The 21,446-nt window shown below is 33.0% G+C and overlaps 1 protein-coding gene across 4 annotated transcripts in view; it reads left to right on the plus strand.

Annotated features, from left to right (window-relative positions):
* The first annotated feature begins 434 nt into the window (after positions 1 to 434).
* Positions 435 to 21,446, plus strand: part of LOC143244333 (major facilitator superfamily domain-containing protein 6-like) — a 38,689-nt gene continuing 17,677 nt past the window's right edge. For 2 of the 4 annotated variants that reach the window (XR_013025031.1, XM_076488799.1), the window contains exons 1-4: positions 437 to 887; positions 3,769 to 3,923; positions 17,048 to 17,156; positions 18,134 to 19,540. Coding sequence is in view for 2 of the 4 variants with exons in the window: in XM_076488799.1 (XP_076344914.1) it covers positions 869 to 887; positions 3,769 to 3,923; positions 17,048 to 17,156; positions 18,134 to 19,540 (1,690 nt within the window). In the remaining 2 variants the exon portion in view is untranslated. Of the gene's footprint in view, positions 888 to 3,768; positions 3,924 to 9,271; positions 9,415 to 17,047; positions 17,157 to 18,133; positions 19,541 to 21,446 lie in introns of those variants that run through there. The other 2 variants (XR_013025030.1, XM_076488801.1) reach the window with 2 other exon arrangements.

Below are 21,446 nucleotides of genomic sequence, written 5' to 3' on the forward strand. Positions count from 1 at the left end.
AGTAGTAGTAGCATTCTCTCAATCGAGAAAAAGGAGAAAAATACAAAAAATATATATATATATATATATGAAAATACAAAAAAAAAAATTAAATGAAAAAAAAAACTTCTTGTTCGTCCATGCATGGACTGAGCCCTGAAATGGACCTGAGTATGATGTTATACTTTTACTCTGGCCCAAAGCTTTAAAAAAAAAAAAATCCTAAAGACAGACGCTATAATCGTTCGGGAGGGAGGAAGAGGTCAAATGTACCTGACCCTCCTGGGTATTTAACAACATCAATACCCAAATACCCACAGAGTCAAACTTGGAACTTTGTAAAATACAAAAATGGATTTGTCCGTGATGTCACTGTGCCCTTGAGCAACCCCGCTGTGGTGTGTGAGTCAATTATTATCATTTGAAGTAGACCTTGTTTTTCACTGTAAAGTGGATGTGGTTATTCTGTTGAATGTTATGGCAAAATACATTAAATGCTGCTGTTTTTCTGTAATAGGAAATCTAAACATTAGTTGGTTCAGTCACGAATGGTAACTATTGGTCGTAAAGGTCGTTTACAAATTATTTTTCTACCAATCATACATTCCTGTAGTATGTGTCAAAGTTAACGTCATTTGAACAAAGGTTGTTTTGACCTCTATACGGAATGAGACACTATCCAAAAATAGTTGCTGTGTGTAAGCTAAAATATTCATAGTAGACATAGTCTGTTGTACGTTTATTTACCGTTTCATATCAAATAAGCTCCGTATTAAAAAAAAAAAAACGATTTTCTTTTCATTTTGAATATGTTATTGAAATCTCCACGTCACTCATCAATTGTTGAGTGTTCTATTGTTTCGTCTTCAAAGCGGTAGAAGTTGATTAGATGTTAGGAACTAAGATCGGTAAGTGTTGCTATTTATTTTTGCTTCGTTTATATAATAGTAAAGTAACTGAAATTTATTATCTGCTGAAATTGGAAATAAGGAATACAGTCAATGATAAGTTGAATATTGGCTTGCTACTTATTTTCTTTGACAGGCAAATGTTTTGAGCATGCATGAGTTAGGTCAATACGAAAATAATTTGTAAGATAGTCGAATTTAATCGAACTATAATGGAAATTTAGCTTATATGATACTGGAAGAAACGTTGTTATTATGCGATGTGCAACCATCAATTTCTCGAAATTTTTTTATCTTTTGTGTATGTAGATTTTCTCGTTTCGCCTCCTTTTCCCATCACGGAGAGCTTTATTTTTCTCCAATATCAGGGTGCATATATGACGTTTTGAATACGTTACACACGAATCTGATACACTGGTGCCACGGGTAATTGAAAATAATCTTTCTACTTTCGAAACAGCTTCTAGGCGAAATATGTAAATCTGGAAACATAATTACGTTTACGTGGAACTCGCCTTGAAAAAGAATGTGAAGGTTTGCATCCCCCCAAAAAACGTTGTTTACTTTTATTACGTAACTAGAAGCACGTGATCTTTCTTATATATTTAAACCATGTAGTGAAATTGTACTACATTATCAGGAGTTCCACGCTAGTCACTGAGCAAGTCAGACGTGCTGATATCTCTGCAAACATGCTTTTTAAGACGAAACATTCATCCACGCCAGTATCGCCGGTAATCGTTGACAGTCTACCGTCGAACCTCACGCCACGTTCATCGCCCGAGCCAAGCCAGGGGCAACCATTGAACCGTCCAAGACCCGAATCTTACGCTGAGGCGGAATTCTCATCCAACCCGCCACAACTGCAGACCAAATTTATCTGTGCCAGCCATGGTACACCGAATTTAACGTAAGTTGTTCCCCTACTAAAAGCCCAGTAAGTCTTTATTCAGTATTCCTCAGGGGCGTCGACCCATCAATTCAACCAGAAGAAATTAAACAAGCCATAGATCCTCAAATCTAGGCCAATGTATATGCTGTTCATCGAATTTTTTCTAAGAACACTAATCTTCCTACGAACTTCATAAAGATGGTGATAACGAAGTACAGTGCTGATTGTATCTTACGTGACGGATGTTATTATCACATATTTCACTTTAGAGCCGAACGCTCACATCGACGACCCTTCAACACTTGGTCAAACAAAGCACCCAGACATCATAAACAACCAACAGATAACTTGCAACGAGAAACTACAAAAATACCGCCGTGTCCAGATCCAACTAGAAAAACACCAACACAGATACAGATAACTCGACCCAGAAGACGTCAACCCCCTCTGCTAGCAACACGCCAAGTTCCAGCAGTCCAAGAAAGAAAAATGACAGATCATGCCAGACTTCAATCCCAGTTCCACAGAATTCAACAACCAGCCAGACTCAAACCATTACCAAGATAACAATCGACGCGTCAGTTCAAACAGAAAAACAAACTACCTCCACGCAGAAAACTCAAACCAAAATTACAAGAAGAAACAAAGCATCACAGACCAGCGAAGAACAGCCAGTTGTTACACCACCAAGACCACGTTTTTCACTTGCACCAATGGGCTTTGAGTGTGAAAACAAGTTCATGACGAAGATACTACCTATCTACAAGACCGCAGCTAACAATTTCCATGTATACCACCGTCACAATCCACCAGTTTTTCTTTTCATTTTTTTAATTTTTACTTTCTATATTTTTTCCTTTTTTTTATCTTCGTTTTGCTTTTTTCTTTTTATTTCTGTTTTTATTCCCAGCTACTTCCGGGCACGGTCTGTGTAGATTTTTCGGCGCCCAGGCTGTGAAAGTAGGTTTTCTCGGGGTACTCCCGTTTCCCCCCACAGCAAAATCTCTGGCATAGGACCTGTAGATCCCAGCCACATGCTCACCTGATCCTGAAAAGAGCCGTTTATTCAGTTATAGTTTACAGTTTATCCAGTTATAGTTAATTTTAAATTAACTCGTCAGCCGCCAGAACACTCCGTCCATGGGCCAAGGTCTGGCTTACTTCACTTATGCTACTCTCGTCCAGTTCTTCCGTCTTTCTTATTACTTACAAATACCCCATTCCACATCAAAAATATCAAAACAAAAGTAAAGGAAAAAAACCCATGGAAATTTTAACAATATCTCACGTGAGGGGACGAAGAGGAACTACAACGTTCCCGAACACCCCAGTTGGAGAGAGAAATCTTCTGATCTCTCTCTCTCTCTCTAAACTAAACCCCTGCCACGTTAGTTTGCGTTGTACTACATTATAGTTAACTAATGTAGTGCACATAATATTTGTGTAGTTTGAGCATTTTAAATATTACGCGACATGAAACACATTTATTTTAAAACCATGTGGGTTATTAGTTTGCATATCTAGAGCTTGAGTATTTTATGCAAAAAGACATTCAAGCCATAAAAAGGGGTTAAGATTTTGGTCTTCACGTCTATTAATTTTAGACCAGCGCATTAACACAATCATTTTAGTAGCTGCAATAATTTTATATAAATGAACAACCCTTTTAATTTGAAAAAGGACATTTTGTAACGGAGTTTTTGAATGTGATTACGTGTGAATGATGTTCGATAACGAACAATACCAACATGATACAATGCATGAAAACTAAACAATAAAAAAAGTCATATCATCGCATCTTTTATTAACTGAAACCTAAAGTCTTTCTTTTAATTGCCTTGCACAGATTCGTAAAATATGGTACAGAAATAATCAAAATATGAAATATGAAAATGTTCAAAATGATGTTAAGACTTGTTGATATTTGCTGGCGATTCGCTCACCACCATCTTCTCACACATATATGAATTCATCATTCTACATTTTTAGAACTAACCGCCACATTTTCTGATTATGGTGATATGTCCTCTGGTGATACACAGTGGAACTACTTACCACCACCACTTCGTCCTCTGTTGCCTCTTCGTAGAACTATGACGTTACGTTACCACCTGGTTTCAAGAGCTGGCATCCTTTTACCTCAGGTCAGGCTAGTTAACTACTTACAATATATTTTTCGTTTAGATAATTAGCTTAAAACGTCTCGTTCTCCGATAGAATGACTTCAAATTTTCAGATGTACAACACTAAAATCGGGGGCTCAGTTCCCCATGTTGGGAACAGCACACAGTCCAATGTGGCTTTGTTTTAAAAAACAAACTACTTAATATATTAATCTCGAGGGAAAGTTTTTGTAAGAAAAAGAAGAATTTATTGATTAGAATTGTAAGGAAAGTTCGAGGCATACAAGTTTGTAGTTAGTACAAAGGAAGATATGATTAAATTTGGTTCATTCAAACCATCGAAGACAATTCCAACATTACGCGTTATTTACTCGAAGCAAGAAATGTGTGGAAGAAGAGAAGTAATTAATAAATAATTTAAATAAACATGGGTTGATACCCAATAAACTAAAAAAGAGAATATGACAATGAATGATTCTCTTCTCCACTTTTTAATTATTCAGAACACAGCAGAAACATTTGGCTTTGTTTGATTTTAACTTTGTGTCTGTTTATAAAGATTGTTGATTTGCGAAATCTGGGGTTCAATCACTCTTTGTGTCAGACTCAATTACAGTGTGAAAAATTCAACTTTTGCCCTGCGACAGACAAAATGGACGAATTTACTATTTATATGGATTCCATTCATTTAGTCCGAGGTAAATTGGTGAAGCTGGGATTACGACCATACTTTTATTAACTATAATAATGATACTTGTGGAATGTTTGTTTCATCCGCATTCAACATCATTAGGTTATTAATTAATCTTTTTTTTTTTTAAATTCGACTTTAGTATTAACTTACATCATCAACGTGTTTTGGTGTGAATATGTTCAGTATAATTAATGATTAAATATCTTGAGAGATTCAACTCACAGTTAAATTAGCTTACTGATTTGTTTTACAATCATACTGAGCATATTCAGTTTTATATATAATGTTAATAATCTGTCTCGTAATAACCACAAGTCATATGCCCTAACCTCTTTGCTTCTTATGGTTCAATTTGTTGAAATCCATGCTGTTCAACCTATTTCATCTGAAAAGATTTCTTTACAATATGAAAACTGTTCACGTGAGTGTTTCTGAATAGCTCATTCTTATTGGTGCTGGTGGTTAATCTTGTACTGCAGTTATGACCTTTATCTCGGAATCTGTTTGTACTGATAAGGGTGGAGGTAAATTCTTAACGTTAGATGTAACATGCTCTCCTGGTTCTAATTTCACGTCTAAACTTCTTGTGACCATTTCTGAAACTTACCTGTTTAACTATTTATGTTATTCTGCTCAATCTCTGAACCACATGTTGTTGGCTAGACTTTTAATTCCAGAGTCACGTCACTAACTCAGTTTGTAGTAGTTTGTTTTGCTATTGAGTAATAAACCAGTCACAAATTGAATTTATTTACAACACGAGTAAGATGCAGTCGTTAAATATCTCATAGGTTGCCATCTCGAAAAGGTTTACAAGTAGAGAGAGTCATGATTCACACATTTGTATGTAATTAAGCACAAAGCTACACAGTGGACTATCTGTGCTTTGCCAATCATTGGTATCGACACGCGGTTTCTAGCGCTGTAAGTCCGCAGACATACCGTTGTGATGCCACTAAGGGATCAGAATAAAACGTATTTTTTTGTCTGTTCTTTCAAGATGGTGATTACATGAAATACATCAATTATGTTTTTAAGAAATGTGTGCACGATCACAAAGTAAAACTACTCTGCATGGGAACGTTTCAAAACAAAGTTATTCTCTTTCATATTTCTAGATTAGTCAGCTGAACACTACTACCGAAGGCAGCCCAATATAATGACACTACTAATCACGTTGAAGACCCAGCATGACAAGGTAGTTAAGGATCTCTACCCGTAATCTGAGGGTCACGGTTTCGAATCTCTGTCACACCAAATATGCTCGCTTTTTCAGCCGTGGGTGCGTTATAAAGTGACGGTCAATTGCACTATTCGTTGGTAAAGGAGTAGCCCAAGAGTTGGCAGTGGGTGTTGATGACTAGCTGCCTTCCATTTAGTCTTACACTGCGAAATTAGGGACGGTTAGCGCAGATAGCCCTCGTGTAGCTTTGCGCAAAAGTAAAAAACAAACACAATACTAATTTTGTCAGGAGCACAAAGCAAAAAAAAAGTCACGTCTCAAAGATATGGAATTACATCATAGCTATCAAATTAACAGTCGATATTTGTTTGTAAAATACATCTCATTTGATCATCCATTAGCGTTAATATGACATAATTGTCCAATTGAATTATCGTAGAGCCTGGTGACAGCATAAATAACTATCTCAAATGTGGTGTCAGTATATATTCTCCGGTAGTTCCATAGTGAATTATCCCTACTGTTGGCCTCAATACTCCAGTTTCGTGAGATCTTTGATATTTTCTTTTAGTAATTCTGGGATAAACTGCAAGTCTGCGACGCAAAGATTCGAGTTTTGGTAGACGTAGTGGACAGAACACATTCTATTGTGTAGCTTTGGACTTTACAACGAACAAATATTAACATTCATACTGAATTATTCAAATTGAATAATGTAATTTACTACAAACCACAGGTACCTATGAAATTTATATTTCAGTACATGTCCAGTTCGAGCTAATGTCCACGGAATAATAGTGAAGATCTACTTCTATCCATCTCAATGTTCCACAGCTTTCGATGGTGACCTCGGGAAATAATGCCTGCATAAAAGCTAAATTTAAGGGGGGAAGGGACTAATAAAAGAGAACAAATCAAAGGACCAATTTGTGAGAAACCAGAAATATAATCAATGGAAAATTAACAAGTAATATGAAAAACAGAATAATTTATATCTTGTGAGCTGTGTAGCCTGTGTTAATTATGTGATCTGCGCAAAGTCAATGGCTATATCATAGTAAACTATTGACCCAACATAAAGTTTAAAAAGTTGAATATAATAATGAATGCGGAAAAAGTTCAATTTTTATGGTTTGTGTTAGAATATATACGCCAGGAATGAAAAAGATGAAAATGGTAAACATGAGGCTTCAAGGCTGTCGTTGGTCTGAGGACAAAAACTGGGCACTCCTAGAAGGAAAGTTGTCATTGTAAAGAAAAACTCATCAAGAGGAAAGCAGCCAGAATCATTAAAGAAAATTGTTCCAAATCATTCAACAAAAAAAAACAAACCGAATCAGCCATTAAAAGGACCCTTAATCTGTCAGCAAAGGGACTGCCAGTCAGTCATTTAAAAGTTATCAATTGCTCTGTACATTATGTATTATTTAAAACTTGGAGTGTAAATAGCCCCAATTCCGTAGAGCCAGCCTTAACCCCAACCGGAGGCCTCGCTTTAAAGGACCCCACTTTATACCTTAATTTAAATTCCGAATGATGTAATGGTCCAATTCACTTATCGCTGTACCACTGGAACCACAAACCAGGTTTCGACACTCGTGGTAGATAGAGTAGATATAGACTATTGTGTGTCTTTGTACGTAACTTCAAACAAACGAATTTACTTATATTCAAAACAATATTTTATAGTTATCCAAATTTCTGCTGTAATTACTTTTTCCTACGAAAGGGGAGGCATTATGTTTCAAAAAGTCTTTTGGAGTAGGGCTTCCTTCGAGAATTTGCTTCCCTGCTTTTTCAGCGCTGGATACGATCCTAAATTATCCTCATTTATACTGAGTGAACAACCACCTCACAAAAAACAAGTGACCCAATATAATTTATATAACTGTTGAATAAAATGGTATATTTGAAAGGTCACCTTCGCAAGATAGCCTTCTCCAAAGGTCTCTTGAAAAGCATATGGCATAAATATTATTATTCAGAATTTTCGTAAAGAAAAAAACAACATAGGATATATTGTACTGTGGTATTTTCAACCTAACTGACTTCTTTTAAGTGTCGGATAATTAGACTCACTAATAATGGTAAATTCTAAGTTTGGTAACTTGACTGGATCCTTAGGGCGTGAAAATAATGAGACTGGGCAAGTTTAATAAAGAAATACAGTCTGTATTATAAAGTAAACAAAAAGAAATGCGGTATACGTACTTGCACACATAAATATACAGTTGCGTGTACCACATCTTGAATAGATCCACAACTTTTTATCTCAGAATAAATTTCCGTTGAATTCAAGTACACTGATCTTCAAACAGAACGACAATAAAAGCACTCTTTAATTTTATAGATAAACTACTTTTTTCTTTTTTTTATTGGTGTTGTTGACAAAATTACCTGTTACCCTTACTTTCTCACGACATTGGCCAACTGTAATATGCAGAGACATTTTGCCAGTATTACCGGCAAAGAATATAAATTATTTACTCTTCTAAACTGGATACAGGGTCCACCATGGAGGTGAGGGGAAGACTCCTAGTGCCAAGGTAGCAGAGCAAAGAACCAAGATGGCTGTGAAAGAATGAGGGAAACAGGAAAATGAGGCTAGAAATAATGATGGTGATGATAAGATGAGGGTGGGGTGGTACGATTAAATTTGGAAAAACAAACTAAGAAAGAGATAATATTGTGCCAAAACTTCCGACGATAGGAAGCATATGGGGATAGCTGGCCTGGATGGCATCAGGGCCTGGAATTGTGTTGACTGACCCTGTCCGAATTCCACGTTACTGTACATTCCTCTCGAGCAGAATAGATATTATTTATTAAAGAAAACACAAACAACATAATTAGAACAAATAAACCTCAAAAACTTTTTGGTTAACGTAAATATATTGAAACTATGTCAAAAAAGTTTTAAAAAGCTAAAATAATTTTAAAATTTATATGTAACTAGAGCAGATAGAAATATATGTTGTTGTTTTGAATGAAGCACAAAGATACACAATGGGCTATCCGTGCTCTGCCTACCACGGGTATCAAAACCCGGTTTTTAGCGTTGTAAGTCCGCACACATACCGCTGAGCCACTGGGGGGACAATATATGATATGAGTGTAAACATAGAATCAACTTTAATTCATACTTCTATGTCTTATGAAAATGGTAACATCGGTTAAAGGAAGTAAAGTCGGGGAAAAAAAAGCCACATTTCATTTACCTACCATAAATAATTAAAGTAATAAAACAATATTTTAAATCAGTTATTAACTGACTTCTACACATTGATAATACAAATTATATGTGATGGCATCACAGATATATTAGTATGCAAAAAAATGGAACATTTTAAAAAAACGTGCTTGTAATAATAAATAGTAAAGTAAGGCAATGAAACAAAAATAATTAATTCAGTCATTTATTAACAAAACATGACAAGTGTAGATTGAAAACAACTTGAATAATATTGTGACATTACATGTATATTCAGCGATTTTAATGTTATGATTAAGACAAATATTCCAATTGACACTATGAATAAAGTCTACTAGAGTCTTACGGCTCTCCTGTAGTGGAATATGCAAATTGCGAAGATGTTCGTGTAGCTCCAAATATTTTTGACGAACTTTTCTTTGAGGTGGGTAACAAATAACATTTTGCTATAAAATGGTGTATAAATTATTTAATTTTTTTGTTTTATTACTTTAATTATTTATGGTATTTAAATAAAATGTGACTTTTTTCCAAGCCAAAATTATGAATTATTTTTTCATAGCCAAGACTGACTATTTCCTGGATTCAATACATTAGCGTAGTCCCGAGAAAATATTTAGTTCAAAATACGGGGTTATGACAAAATCTTATCGAAACGTTTTACGTTTATGACTATGTTAAACATCAAGTAAAGTTTTCTTCGTTACTCGTTCAAAACCGCAGCCAAACTTGTTATTCTTAAAATGGGTTTCTTGTTACCAGTATAGTTCAAAATAACAAGCATTGAAATATAGTCAGATAATGTTATCAGACATTTAACAGTAAAATCCTGCAAGTCTGATATTTGTAAGTTATATATCATTAGTAATCGTATGACTGAGTGTGCTGGAAAAGATATTTATAGGAAAATTTATAAGCGAAACAAAATTTGGTGTACTTGCAGTTGTAAACAAATTAAAAAAACCCAACAACTTTAGCTTCTATCATATGTACAGAAAAGACAATTTCAGACACGCAAGACTTACTCTTTCACTTCAAACTCTGCAATCTGTTTAAGTCGTAAGACGCTGAGTCTTATAATAGTTATGTATTTTACTCATATTTACATTTTAATATGTTATTACTAAAAAGTAACATCTAATATTTTTTAAATTATGAATATTACCTAAACTTGTTGGTAAAGAAGAAATAAACGTGTTTGTTTATACGTATGTTATATTGAAGCACAACATTGGAAGAGTATGACTTGGGTGTACTTCATTGCCTTGTGATGTAGTGAAACCCATTCTGGTTAGCATGTAGGAGTTAACACCATTTCTGATGCATTGAGATCAAGTTTTAAGGTTGTAGATTCCAAAATTGCTTTAGCATTGTTGTCAACCAGAAGTGTCATTAGGTACTGGCTCTGTTTTCTACTTGACAGCATTCAGAACACATAGCTTATATCTGAAAAAATTAGAATAAAAATCATAATTGATGTCACACTGAAATGCCCAAAACTCTTGTGTCTATGGACCTCAGTCCAGAATCTTTTAAACACCTAGTAACTGCTGAGACAAAGCTTTCAGTCTGTATTGCAGAGCTATATATAAGGCAGGAGATATCAAAGTTTTGCTTGTTGTTATCTGTGGAGATAGTTAAGGTATTACATGCATTTATTATTACTTTTGTCATTGGATTTACTGGCTGCATTTAACCTAAGACATTTAGTGATGATTTAAACATTATATGGTGTACCCTGCCATGACCTGTAACAGCAAATGTTTGGTTCACCTTTATGTAGAACAGCCCTCAATATCTCTGCTACTTTCCTGGAAATTAAATGAGATGATGATGGATACGTGAAGGTCATTATTGATTTTTTTCACTAAGTTGGTTTAGGTGTGGCATCTGGATAGTCCAGTTTGGTGATCCTGGAAAATACTTATCATTGATCAGTAATGTAATTTGACTAGTCAGCTATCCTCTGAATTGTGTAAAGTGTTGGTTATGGGGATAATACTCACTCTACTTTATAATTCACAGTCTAATGGTTTAGCAGAATTGATAATAAAATCCATTAAGTGCTTGCTTCTAAGTTTAATTCTAGTGGAGACAGCTAGGAGGAATAATTGAAACGTGTTGACTCTATATTGCTCAACAGAATAATGATCAACTGTGCATACATTTGGTTGAGAAATACATCTCCCTATAGATGTGGTGAGCAGTTTACTACTAGTGCATATGTACCAGTATCTGCAAGAATGTAAAGTGTTAACATTAAGACCTGTATCAATTGATCTGCACAAATTTGCATGTCAGTAGCCAGGAAAATCTGTCATAAAGCAGAAGAAATATGTAGAACATGCCAATAAGCTGAGAATGTACATCACCGATGAGTCTCGTACACTGACTAGACCAGAAATGAAAGATTAGGGCTGACAAGTCATAGGATAATGACAGCAATGTTTTTTATTGTTTTGAATGAAATGATAATGAAAAAAAAAGCAGAAAACTTATTTTGCTGTGCCAGATAGAAAGGAACATAAAGAAGAAGCATGAGATAACCCTTCTGGTCAGATGAAACATCAGTGCTGACCTCCTGGCTACTTAGTAAGGGGGTAGACTAGTAATTTAGGTCTTGGGTTTAGTTCTGTTACCATAAAATGTGTTCGTCCTGTCTTTGTTATGGCAAAGCTATAAAGGTTATCTACTACTGTCACTAGTTTTGAACAGTTGATGAAAGAGAAGGCAACTGGCTTGACAATATTTGTGTGTGTTTTTTGAGGTAAATATCTGTGGTTTATAAATATTTTATACACACAATTTGCCCCTGGCCGAAAGACGGAGTCCTGTAACTCAAATATCACTTATTTTTGTGTGTTGGTGTGTCTGTGAAATTCAGCCTGTCTGTATAACATATACTGAATTTTTTTGATGTATATACTCTATATACTCCAAGCTGTCTGGTAAAATAAACAAAATTGTAGAACTCCACTTTTTTTGTGTGTTGCATGTAGCCTATATATTTATAATTGTATGTAAGAATCAGCCTAGCTTGAAACTAGTTCTATGTTACTAGGGGATACAAATGTACATCTGTGTATTATTCCAAACCCTCTGAGTTTAACATAAACTTCATGTTTTTGTGTTTTTTGTTTTTTTTTGTATTGAAATGCAACCAGTATGCCATTAGTATATGTGAAAATTAGCTGACTTAACTACATGTTCTGTCTTTTTCTGAGGTAAATATACGTAGCTCAAAGTACTTCTATACATATATATTCATAGTTTTGGTAGAAAAATAAATTCATAGACCTCCACTATTTTCTGCATATGTTGCAGATTTTCAGTGTGAGGGTAGTAATTTGTGAGATTCATTCATAATTCATCAGAGCCCAACACAATTTCTTGATAACCTTTACAAAAGAAAAGATATGTATATGACTTGAACAAGAAAACCATAACTCTCTCCAGTTTTGTTTGAATAAGGTTACAATAAGGAAATTAAGTAATGGGAATTATAATGACATATAGGCCACCTTATTTACAAGTAGGAGGTCAATGAGAATTTGTATAATGATGTCATGGTTATTACTGAAAGGAATGCCACTGCAATATTTATGGTAGTCTATGAACTTAAATATTGATTAGGGTTCTTTGGAGTCAAATAGTAAGAGAGAGAGAGAGAGAGAGATTTGTCCAAGAGATCCTGGTTTTCTCTACTAAACAGACAAAAAAACAACTAGAGAAATTACAGTTTAAATTTATTATTAACTACTTATAAAGATGTATATGCAAGGGTTGAACTTGAAATTATGAAATAATTGGAAAAGATTGGTTGATATATAATGAGGTTTGATGTTTTGCTAAATGTCAAAATTAAGGGATATGGAAATTCAGTACATAAGTTTTAGAAAACCAACTTTGAAAGAATGAGAAAACGTAATTACTGAATTTTAAAGGTGACATGACATTTTGGAAGTTTAAAAATTGTTTTTTGGCATATTACGAAAAATATGAAAAGGATAGCAGGAAGTTTAGTCCTAATTTGACTTACTAAAGATGTGAAGCAAAAATCAGGGCCCTTCATTATTAATGGAGTACTTAGGATCTTGTTTTTCTTATTTACATTAATGGGGGAACAATTAATAAATTAATGAATTCTAAATAAAAGGATCTTGGCATATCACTGGATAAGGCATTGAAGTTTTCAAAACAGTGTTCTATTGTTAATAGTAAAGCTAATAAAATCAAGTGATAATTATTTCTGTAGAAGTAAGTAGGTAGGCCTAACATAAAGTACTGTGTGCAGTTTCTTCTTATTCAAGAAATAATACAGAAGAGCTTATAGCATGAATCTAAGTATTAAGGTGTTATGTGAATAATGTTATTTCTCTTTACTTATTTTCTCGTGAGAAAAAGAAGGGCAAAAAGTAGTAGTGTTAAATGTTATCTAAGGGGATTGATAACATAAATCATTAGATTTCTTTGTGATGTGTTCTGAAAAAGAATAAAATGAAAATGTACAAGTTTAACATTTGGAAAAGACAGGCTAGATTCAAGTTAAAGCAATGTTATTTTTCTAACAGGATGATTGACTTGTAGAATGAATTGCTATCAGAAGTAGTGGAGGCTTGATACTTTACAAGAATTAAAAGGGGGATTTAGTAATTTCCAGAAAAATAAAAGTTGAGTTTAAATTTTTTATTTTGGAAATTTGAAGGATCAAATAGTCCCTTGTTGTTTTTATTTTTCTTTCTGAGAAAGGAAAATTAGAGAAAGAAAGAATACTTGCATTTCCAAAACTAACCTCTAGTGTACATGTTACATGCATAGAAAATGGCTTTACTATAATTTGAATTAAGTATATTTCAGGGCCATTTAATCACTAAGTGGTTTAAAATATATTAGTTCCAACATTTTCTGGAAAATATCTTTTTTAAATCTTGTTCTTCCTGAGCCATGCAAAAGGACTTCATTATAAGAAGAAAAACAAGTGGGTTTTACAGAGTTGTTTATCAACTAAGGATATAAAATCTATTAGTCATAAGATGTTTTGGGAAGCAAAAATTCTCTGCTGTAAGAACTGAACAACTGAATTTCAACTAGAGTAACCAGTCATTTGTATTCAAGGTGAAAGAAACACATTGATTTTTGTTATTCCAGCTCTAAGAAGTCAACATATCTTTAAGCCCTTATCGTCTTTACAATGATAGGAAAGGACCAAATATACACTGAACACAGAAGGATACTTTAAACAAACATTTGATCTATCTCTGATCTGTGCAGTAACCCCAAACATATATAACTGTGCTTTCCTTTTAAGAATGCATTTAGGATGCAGTGTTGTCAGGTCAAGTGAATTTTAGCATTGGACATCCTTAGTTTTTTTATGCTGTGTCTCGAACTGATGTTTTGATTACTGTTCAGTTTACTTCTACTTTTTTTTAGTGCATCTTGTTGTAACTTTGAGTATGGATAGTGGATAATTAATTTTTACCTTTTATATAGAATGTCCAACAACAAGAACTAAACCAATCGATCAGTTTTGGATCACTATATATGCATCAATCCTTACAGTTCCTTTACCTTTATTTTTAAGTTCTTATTCATTGTCAAACACATCTCTACCAAATTTCTCAGAAATTCCACCATATAAGGTTAAAAAGAGTGGATGTTGATTTATCCACTCATTTGTCAATGGAGAGCAACAGAACTTTGTTCTTGTTGAAGAAAGATTTTAAGGTTGTGGATTCTTTAAGAAAGTTTTGTTGAGGGGACTTGCTTTAACATCTTTAACTAGATTTTTTTTTATTGTACTACCTGATCAAAATGTATTAGTTGTTTATCAGATCTTCCTTTCTACTTTTGCAGATGGCATGTACGAGTTCACTTAAGTGCTCATTTTAACATTTATGTCTCAATGCTAAGCACCTTATGTAAAAGAAATATAAGGTTTGGCCATATTTTTCAAATCTGTTTCACTGTTTACCTTGCCAGTAATTTGAAATTTCAAATCTCTCATTCACTACAAACTGGACTATGGGTCTCTGGCATATGTTTTGAAGGTGACTTTATGGGCTCTGCCATACTTTGTTGTGATGTGGTGGTTTTTGTGTTCATTGCCAAGTTATATGCTATTTCTCTTGCCATGAATCATGTAGAAGTTATACAGTACACAGATTGTACTATATACACAGACTCTCTTATCTCTCTACTGGCCCTGGAGTCATTTAGTATTAGTTTTCACTCTGTTCTCATAGATATTCAAAAACGACTGGCCTATTTTTCTTTATCTTCTGTCTATATCCATTTTTTTTGGATACCTGGCCACGTTGGTATTTGCAGGTAGAGCTTACTGACCCTACAGCTACATCTGTCTACTGTGATCCCATTAAATCTATGCCTATCCCATATATGGACTGTGGTTCTGTATTCAGGGCATGTCTTCATACTAGTTGGCAGTTGACTTGGAGTAAGTAATATTGTAATGAGCTTTTCCAGATCAAATCTTCTGTTATTCTTTGACTGTCTTGTTTCTGTAAGGATCGGAGGGAGGAGTTGTCCTAACTAGGCTATGCATTGGTCACAGCATTTTTAACTCATTGTTTTTTTATCTGGGACTAATCTACCAATGTGTGGCCTTTGTGACACTCAATGCACAATTACCCATGTGTTACTGTAATGTGATCATAGCACCATTTCAGACGTGCTTATTCTACTGGATTACTCCTGAAGTTGAACAGTGTCACTGGCAATAGTAACATTCTCCAACTTGCTTGTGTTTTTAAATTTCTACAAGCTATTGGTCTTTTTAATTCTATTTAATTCTTTTATCCAATTTTGAACATTGTTTCATTTTATCTTAATTTGTTTTTACAGTAATTATACTTTTATGTTTTTTACTGGTTGTGTCGCACATGTAGTCAAGTTGCTTTGCACCAGTAAATGCCAAACAACCATCCTTTGAAAGTTTCTTTGTTTCAACTCATAATACTGTATCATACACTAAATTTTCCTAATTATTTCATACCTTGTACACTATTATAAATACCATTATCATGCTTCATTGTTTGTGTTGTTTTATTGAATAAACTTATGTTTACATGAGTTTATTTTTCAAACAGACCAAAATTTATCAGTCTAACAGGTAATTTCTGCAAGAAAACATAGCTTAAAGACCATGGCTAAAAGAGATAGAATAAAGAAAATTCAAGGAAAGGGTACAAAAACTATCAAATGTTTTGTGTGTTGTGACTTAAGTAGTTCCCTAGTGATGTAAAGACTGAAGTGTTTTATTATGTGCAACAAGGGTTTATCACTAGATGGCTTTGCATTCATGTTTGTATTGAAGGTTCAAATACAAGTTACTGTTTAACAAAATGTAACATGTGGCAGCCTTTTTCTTGTTTTATGTAATTCTGAAATAACTTGTTACTGGCTGCAAAAAAACAAACAAAAAAAACCTCAGATTAAGGTTTCTGTTGAATTTGTATTTGTTATAGCATTAATATAAGGATAAGCCTTTTATATTCATCCATTTTCAAATACATGTAACTTTATGTCTTATTTTCTTCACATGAAACAAAAAAGCTATTTCACTGTAATGAGTTATGTTATTTTATGTTCAGTTTTTAAATAGTTGTTATTTACACACCTTTTGTTAAAATTTAAATATATGCTTCACTTAATAACTGATAAATAAAGTTTAAAGAGTCTTAACTTTTTATAACCCTATGCAATTTCAGATCAGTTGATTTAAGCTGTATAAGATTTGGTTCAGATATATTCTTTTTATTAACATAAGGAAAGAATGACTTAATGTTTGATTTTGGCTATCAATAATGCTACATAAAACAAATATTTTGGGCATATTACTTACTTAACAGGACTTTAAGAATTTTGCCTTGACTGCAGGATAAACTGGAGATTCATATCTCGTATCCAAGGCTGACATTACTCTTAATTTAGCTAATCTTAGTCTATAAATACAGTCCTAACTAGTAAACTTTTAAACAACTTGAGTGACAAAACTTGAAGTATGTGACATTGTTTGTTATTTCACATTCATGCAGGTTTTAACAGACATGAGTCCAGAAAAGAATGAAAATGTATTTGAAAATAAATTTAAGGTCAATACTATGCTTCTTCCAATCAAGTTACACTACTTTATATTTTTTGGAGGTGAGCCCTTACAATGTATTTGTTTTTGTAATTTTTGTAAATAATAGGAAACCATTTTATGAAGAGTAGTTATATGTATGTATGTATGTGTGTGTGTGTGTGTATAATATTTGTTTGAAGTTAATTTTCTTTATCGGATGATTTAACGTTTCATTATTACTTTTGTTATCATGATCATTGATTTTTATGTGTGATAAAATAGAAATGTGGCATATTTGAAATATTCATTAATAATATAAATTCAATATAAAAAGTATTCTAAAACTTTTTTTTAGTTCATGAGGGAGGAGTTTGCACAAATTGTAATTTTGTTTTCTGTTACATGATTAAAATAAATTTATACACATATTTAAGATATAATGGTTTCTACATAAGAATATTCTCTCTAAATGCATGTAATATAAAGAAATATTGTGTGTGAAAGAAACAGTTGCTTGGCTGAGAAATACCAAATTGTTATGAAGTGCCCACTGATCAAAAATTGAAATGAAAAACAAATATGATTATATTTTAAACAATCACTGAATGTTTTGATACAAGAGAAGTATGTTACTGTAGAATATACCAATATTTTTTTTATATATATAAAATCTAGTATGCATATAAGTTCATGTTCTCTGTTTTATAAAGAAGTAGTTGGCTGTTTCCTATAAATATATGAAGTCAGTGTTTAATTATAAATTTTTGTTTAAATGTTGCAGTTAAAGTATGTATCTAACATCACTGAATTAATCTTGTACAGTTACCCAGTATGTATGTTACCACTTTGTAATAAAAAAAATACAATGAAAAATTAGTTTTATGTATGAAATTGTGACCAAAGCAGATCACCCTCAATACTTTTAGGCATTTTAAAATTTTTGTTTTTGTGATATAAATTTTAATTGTGAGATCATGATTGTTTAAAATTAACTACTTATGAAAAAAATTGTTTAGTGTTTTGATAAATATTTGTTCTTGTTGTCTTTTTTCACTAGCTTTAGCAGGGTTGATTCCATTCCTACCAGTATTTGCCAAGCAATTAGGAATCTCATCTACTGCACTGGGACTCATTTACACTATTCTTCCACTACTAGTAATGATATTTAGACCATTGGTTGGGAGTTTAGTTGACTACTTTCAGAATCTTAGGTTAATTTGGATAGTAACAATAGTTTTAACTATTATCTTTTATCTTGCAATAAATTTCACTCCTTATGCAGCAACTCCACTTGGAAGTAAGATACCTGTGTTAGCAGAGTTTGAATGTTTCACTAATGATAGTGGGTTGTTCTTGAGTTTCAGAAACATGTCTTGTATTTCAGGATATTCATATGATGAAACTAATGAGTCATTTTGTGGTGGTTCATGCAATAAATGTTTTCCTTCTATGCATCTGGATAGTCAAGGTGCAAAAGAAAATATCGAAAAACTTAATAACTTTACTACTGATCTTTGTAATGAAAAATCTCAGGGCATTTTTGAGATAAATTCTTTAATTAGAAAAAGTGAATTTTATACAAATGCATCTAATTTTCCTTTTGAATCATATTTTACATGTTCTTATCTCCAAAATGCGAGCTGTTTCGTAGATTGCAATTTGCATACTGAAAAGTGTTTAGTTACAAAAAATGTTTATCAAACTTTACAATTTTGGTTATTTTTCATCTTTATTGTAATTGGTTGGACAGCTTCAGGGGTTACTATATCACTTGCAGACACTGCATGTCATGAAATGTTAGTTGGAACTGAGCATGAATATGGCAAACAAAGGTTGTGGGGAACATTAGGTTGGGGTATAGCTGCTGTTCTTTCAGGATATCTGATTAGAATATTTAGTAAAAAATCTAGTTTTATAGATTATTCTCCAGGGTTTTTTGTCATGGCAGTTCTGCTTTTTTGTGACATACTTGTTATTTTCTTTGCAAAAGTCAGTAAGCCCAAACCCTCTAAGCACATGAAGAGGGAACTTGGAAGTGTTTTGAAACAGGGTCGTACAGTTGGAGTGGTTATAGTGGTCTTTATTATTGGTTGCTTATTGGGCTTGCTGTGGTCCTATTTATTTTGGTATCTAGAAAACTTAGGTGCTGACCCACTTCTTATGGGAATTGTTATAGCCATTCAGTGTTTCATAGGAGAACTTCCATTCTTCTTTTTTTCAGAATGGATTATTAATAAAATAAGCTGTATTCATACTTTTACTCTTTCTTTGGCTTCATTTTGCATTCGTTTTATATTATACTCCTTCATAAAAAATCCTTGGCATGTACTTCCACTTGAGCTCCTTCAAGGACCAGGATTTGGAAGTTTTTATACTGCTATGACTTTGTATGCTAAAACTTCTGCTCCACCTGGTGCAGAGGCTACAATGCAAGGAATACTTGGAGGATGTTTTGAAGGCCTAGGTGAGTTGAATGCCCCTTTGTACTTATTTTACCAAAGTAAAAAATATATTTGTATGATATTTCTGTTCAGCAATTTAGAATTTGACCTAAGTAAGTAAGTTGCTGGACTTGGTCCAACTTTGAGAGCTGTGCTGATCCTCTGTGTGAAGCTGTACATACTGTTACTCTGAATTTAGTACATGTATTTTCATAAAATTTTACAAGCATTTAGAGAAATAAAAGGTCTTTTGTAAACAAACAAAAAGAACAGGTATTTTAATAAAATATTTTTAGTAAAGATATTTCTGTTAAATATCCAGCTCTCTGTTAGTACGAATGAAAGGCAGTTTTGTCTTAGTCTTTGTATTTCATTTGTGTAACTTGTAAAAACCTCCTAAATGAATATAAACATTTTTTTCTGATAAAACTATTTTTCTCTTCTTTCATTTAACACTTAGCTGTAACAAGATCATAAATGTACAATGAAAAAAAAGGTTTAAAACCTAAAATACAAATGAATAATGCACATTTCTACTCTACACTGACTAACTGCATTATTGATCAGAAATAAAGTTCCAAATTTTAGTTTCAACTTTTTACATTGTAACTGTAAGTGCATGTTTTGTTGATGTCTTTCATAACTCTTCCCTCTGAAGTACACATAAAGTGAACATCACATGACTGTGGGATGTCCCATTATAAAAGATCTAGCTAATGTAATTTGAAATAGATTATCAAGTTTTAGTGGAGCTGAATACAGGTGTTTGTTAGATATGTGCTATACATATAAGCTGCACAGGTGGGGTAACTATCTAGTATCAAGGAAAACTTCTCTTTGTTGATGCATCTCCTCTTAAATACGTTGACCAATCCAGACCAAACTTAATACCATGGTAGTCAAAAAGCCAAAACTCATAATATACTTTCTAATATATCAAAAAAAAATTTATAGAATAAACCCTGTGTCATTACTGCAGTAACTATTGTAAAAATAATTAAGTATTAAATAAAACTAACACCAAAAATTGTAAATGTTCAACATTTTAGCTACTTGCAATTATAACCAAAATATAATAAAATATCTAGCTACTATGTAGAGATTAAAGATATTACTGCTGTTTTAGTTTCCTTCTTCCTGATTTACGACATTTAACTTCCAGTTTATTCTGGGGTTAGAATAAGCACTCAGTTAAGAATTAGAGAAGTATTTTGCAATAACAATATTTTTTAGGATGTTCCTTACTTCTTGATATAGAACATAGATTTCTGCAGCAGTAAATTCAAGATTATTATTAAATTTCATGTATTAGACATACCAAATTGAGATGGTAGAAATCTTGACCACGTTTCTACTGTGGGATAGGCTGCTATCAACAAGAAATGACACAACTGCTTTGCCATGTCTGGCAAGTTTCTCAATTGCTACTTGTCATCATTTCTAACCCATTCTTTCTGCCTTAAATCTTTCATTTGAGAATGAATGCAACTTAAAATCAGTCAAGAAATTTTGCTTACTTTGAGCACATTTGTGCACTTTCAGTGTTTTCAAGATATTTGCATATATTCTCCTGGCTCCCAGAACATTCCACAAATTTCCCAGGTTCTCAAAAACAATCATTAAAAAATAATAAAACTCACAACTTCCCTAACTTTTTACTGCTTGGAAAAGAAAGGAACTTTAATGCCACTTGGCTCGCATTACTGTATCGAATTATGAAATGTAGGATCTGCTGAACACACACAGACACACACGCGTACTTTGTGTTGAAGTTTTATTATTTTTCATTTTTCATCTAACATAACAAGTTTATGATTTTTACATTTTTAGTTATTTTTATAGTAACAAATAACTTGAAAAACAAGAAATATTATACTGTTCCTTTTTTTTGTTATTGCTAATGACTGTTGATGAAACTTAAGCTTACTT

This window comes from Tachypleus tridentatus, chromosome 2 (genome assembly GCF_004210375.1).
Source record: "Tachypleus tridentatus isolate NWPU-2018 chromosome 2, ASM421037v1, whole genome shotgun sequence".
NCBI lineage: Eukaryota > Metazoa > Arthropoda > Merostomata > Xiphosura > Limulidae > Tachypleus > Tachypleus tridentatus.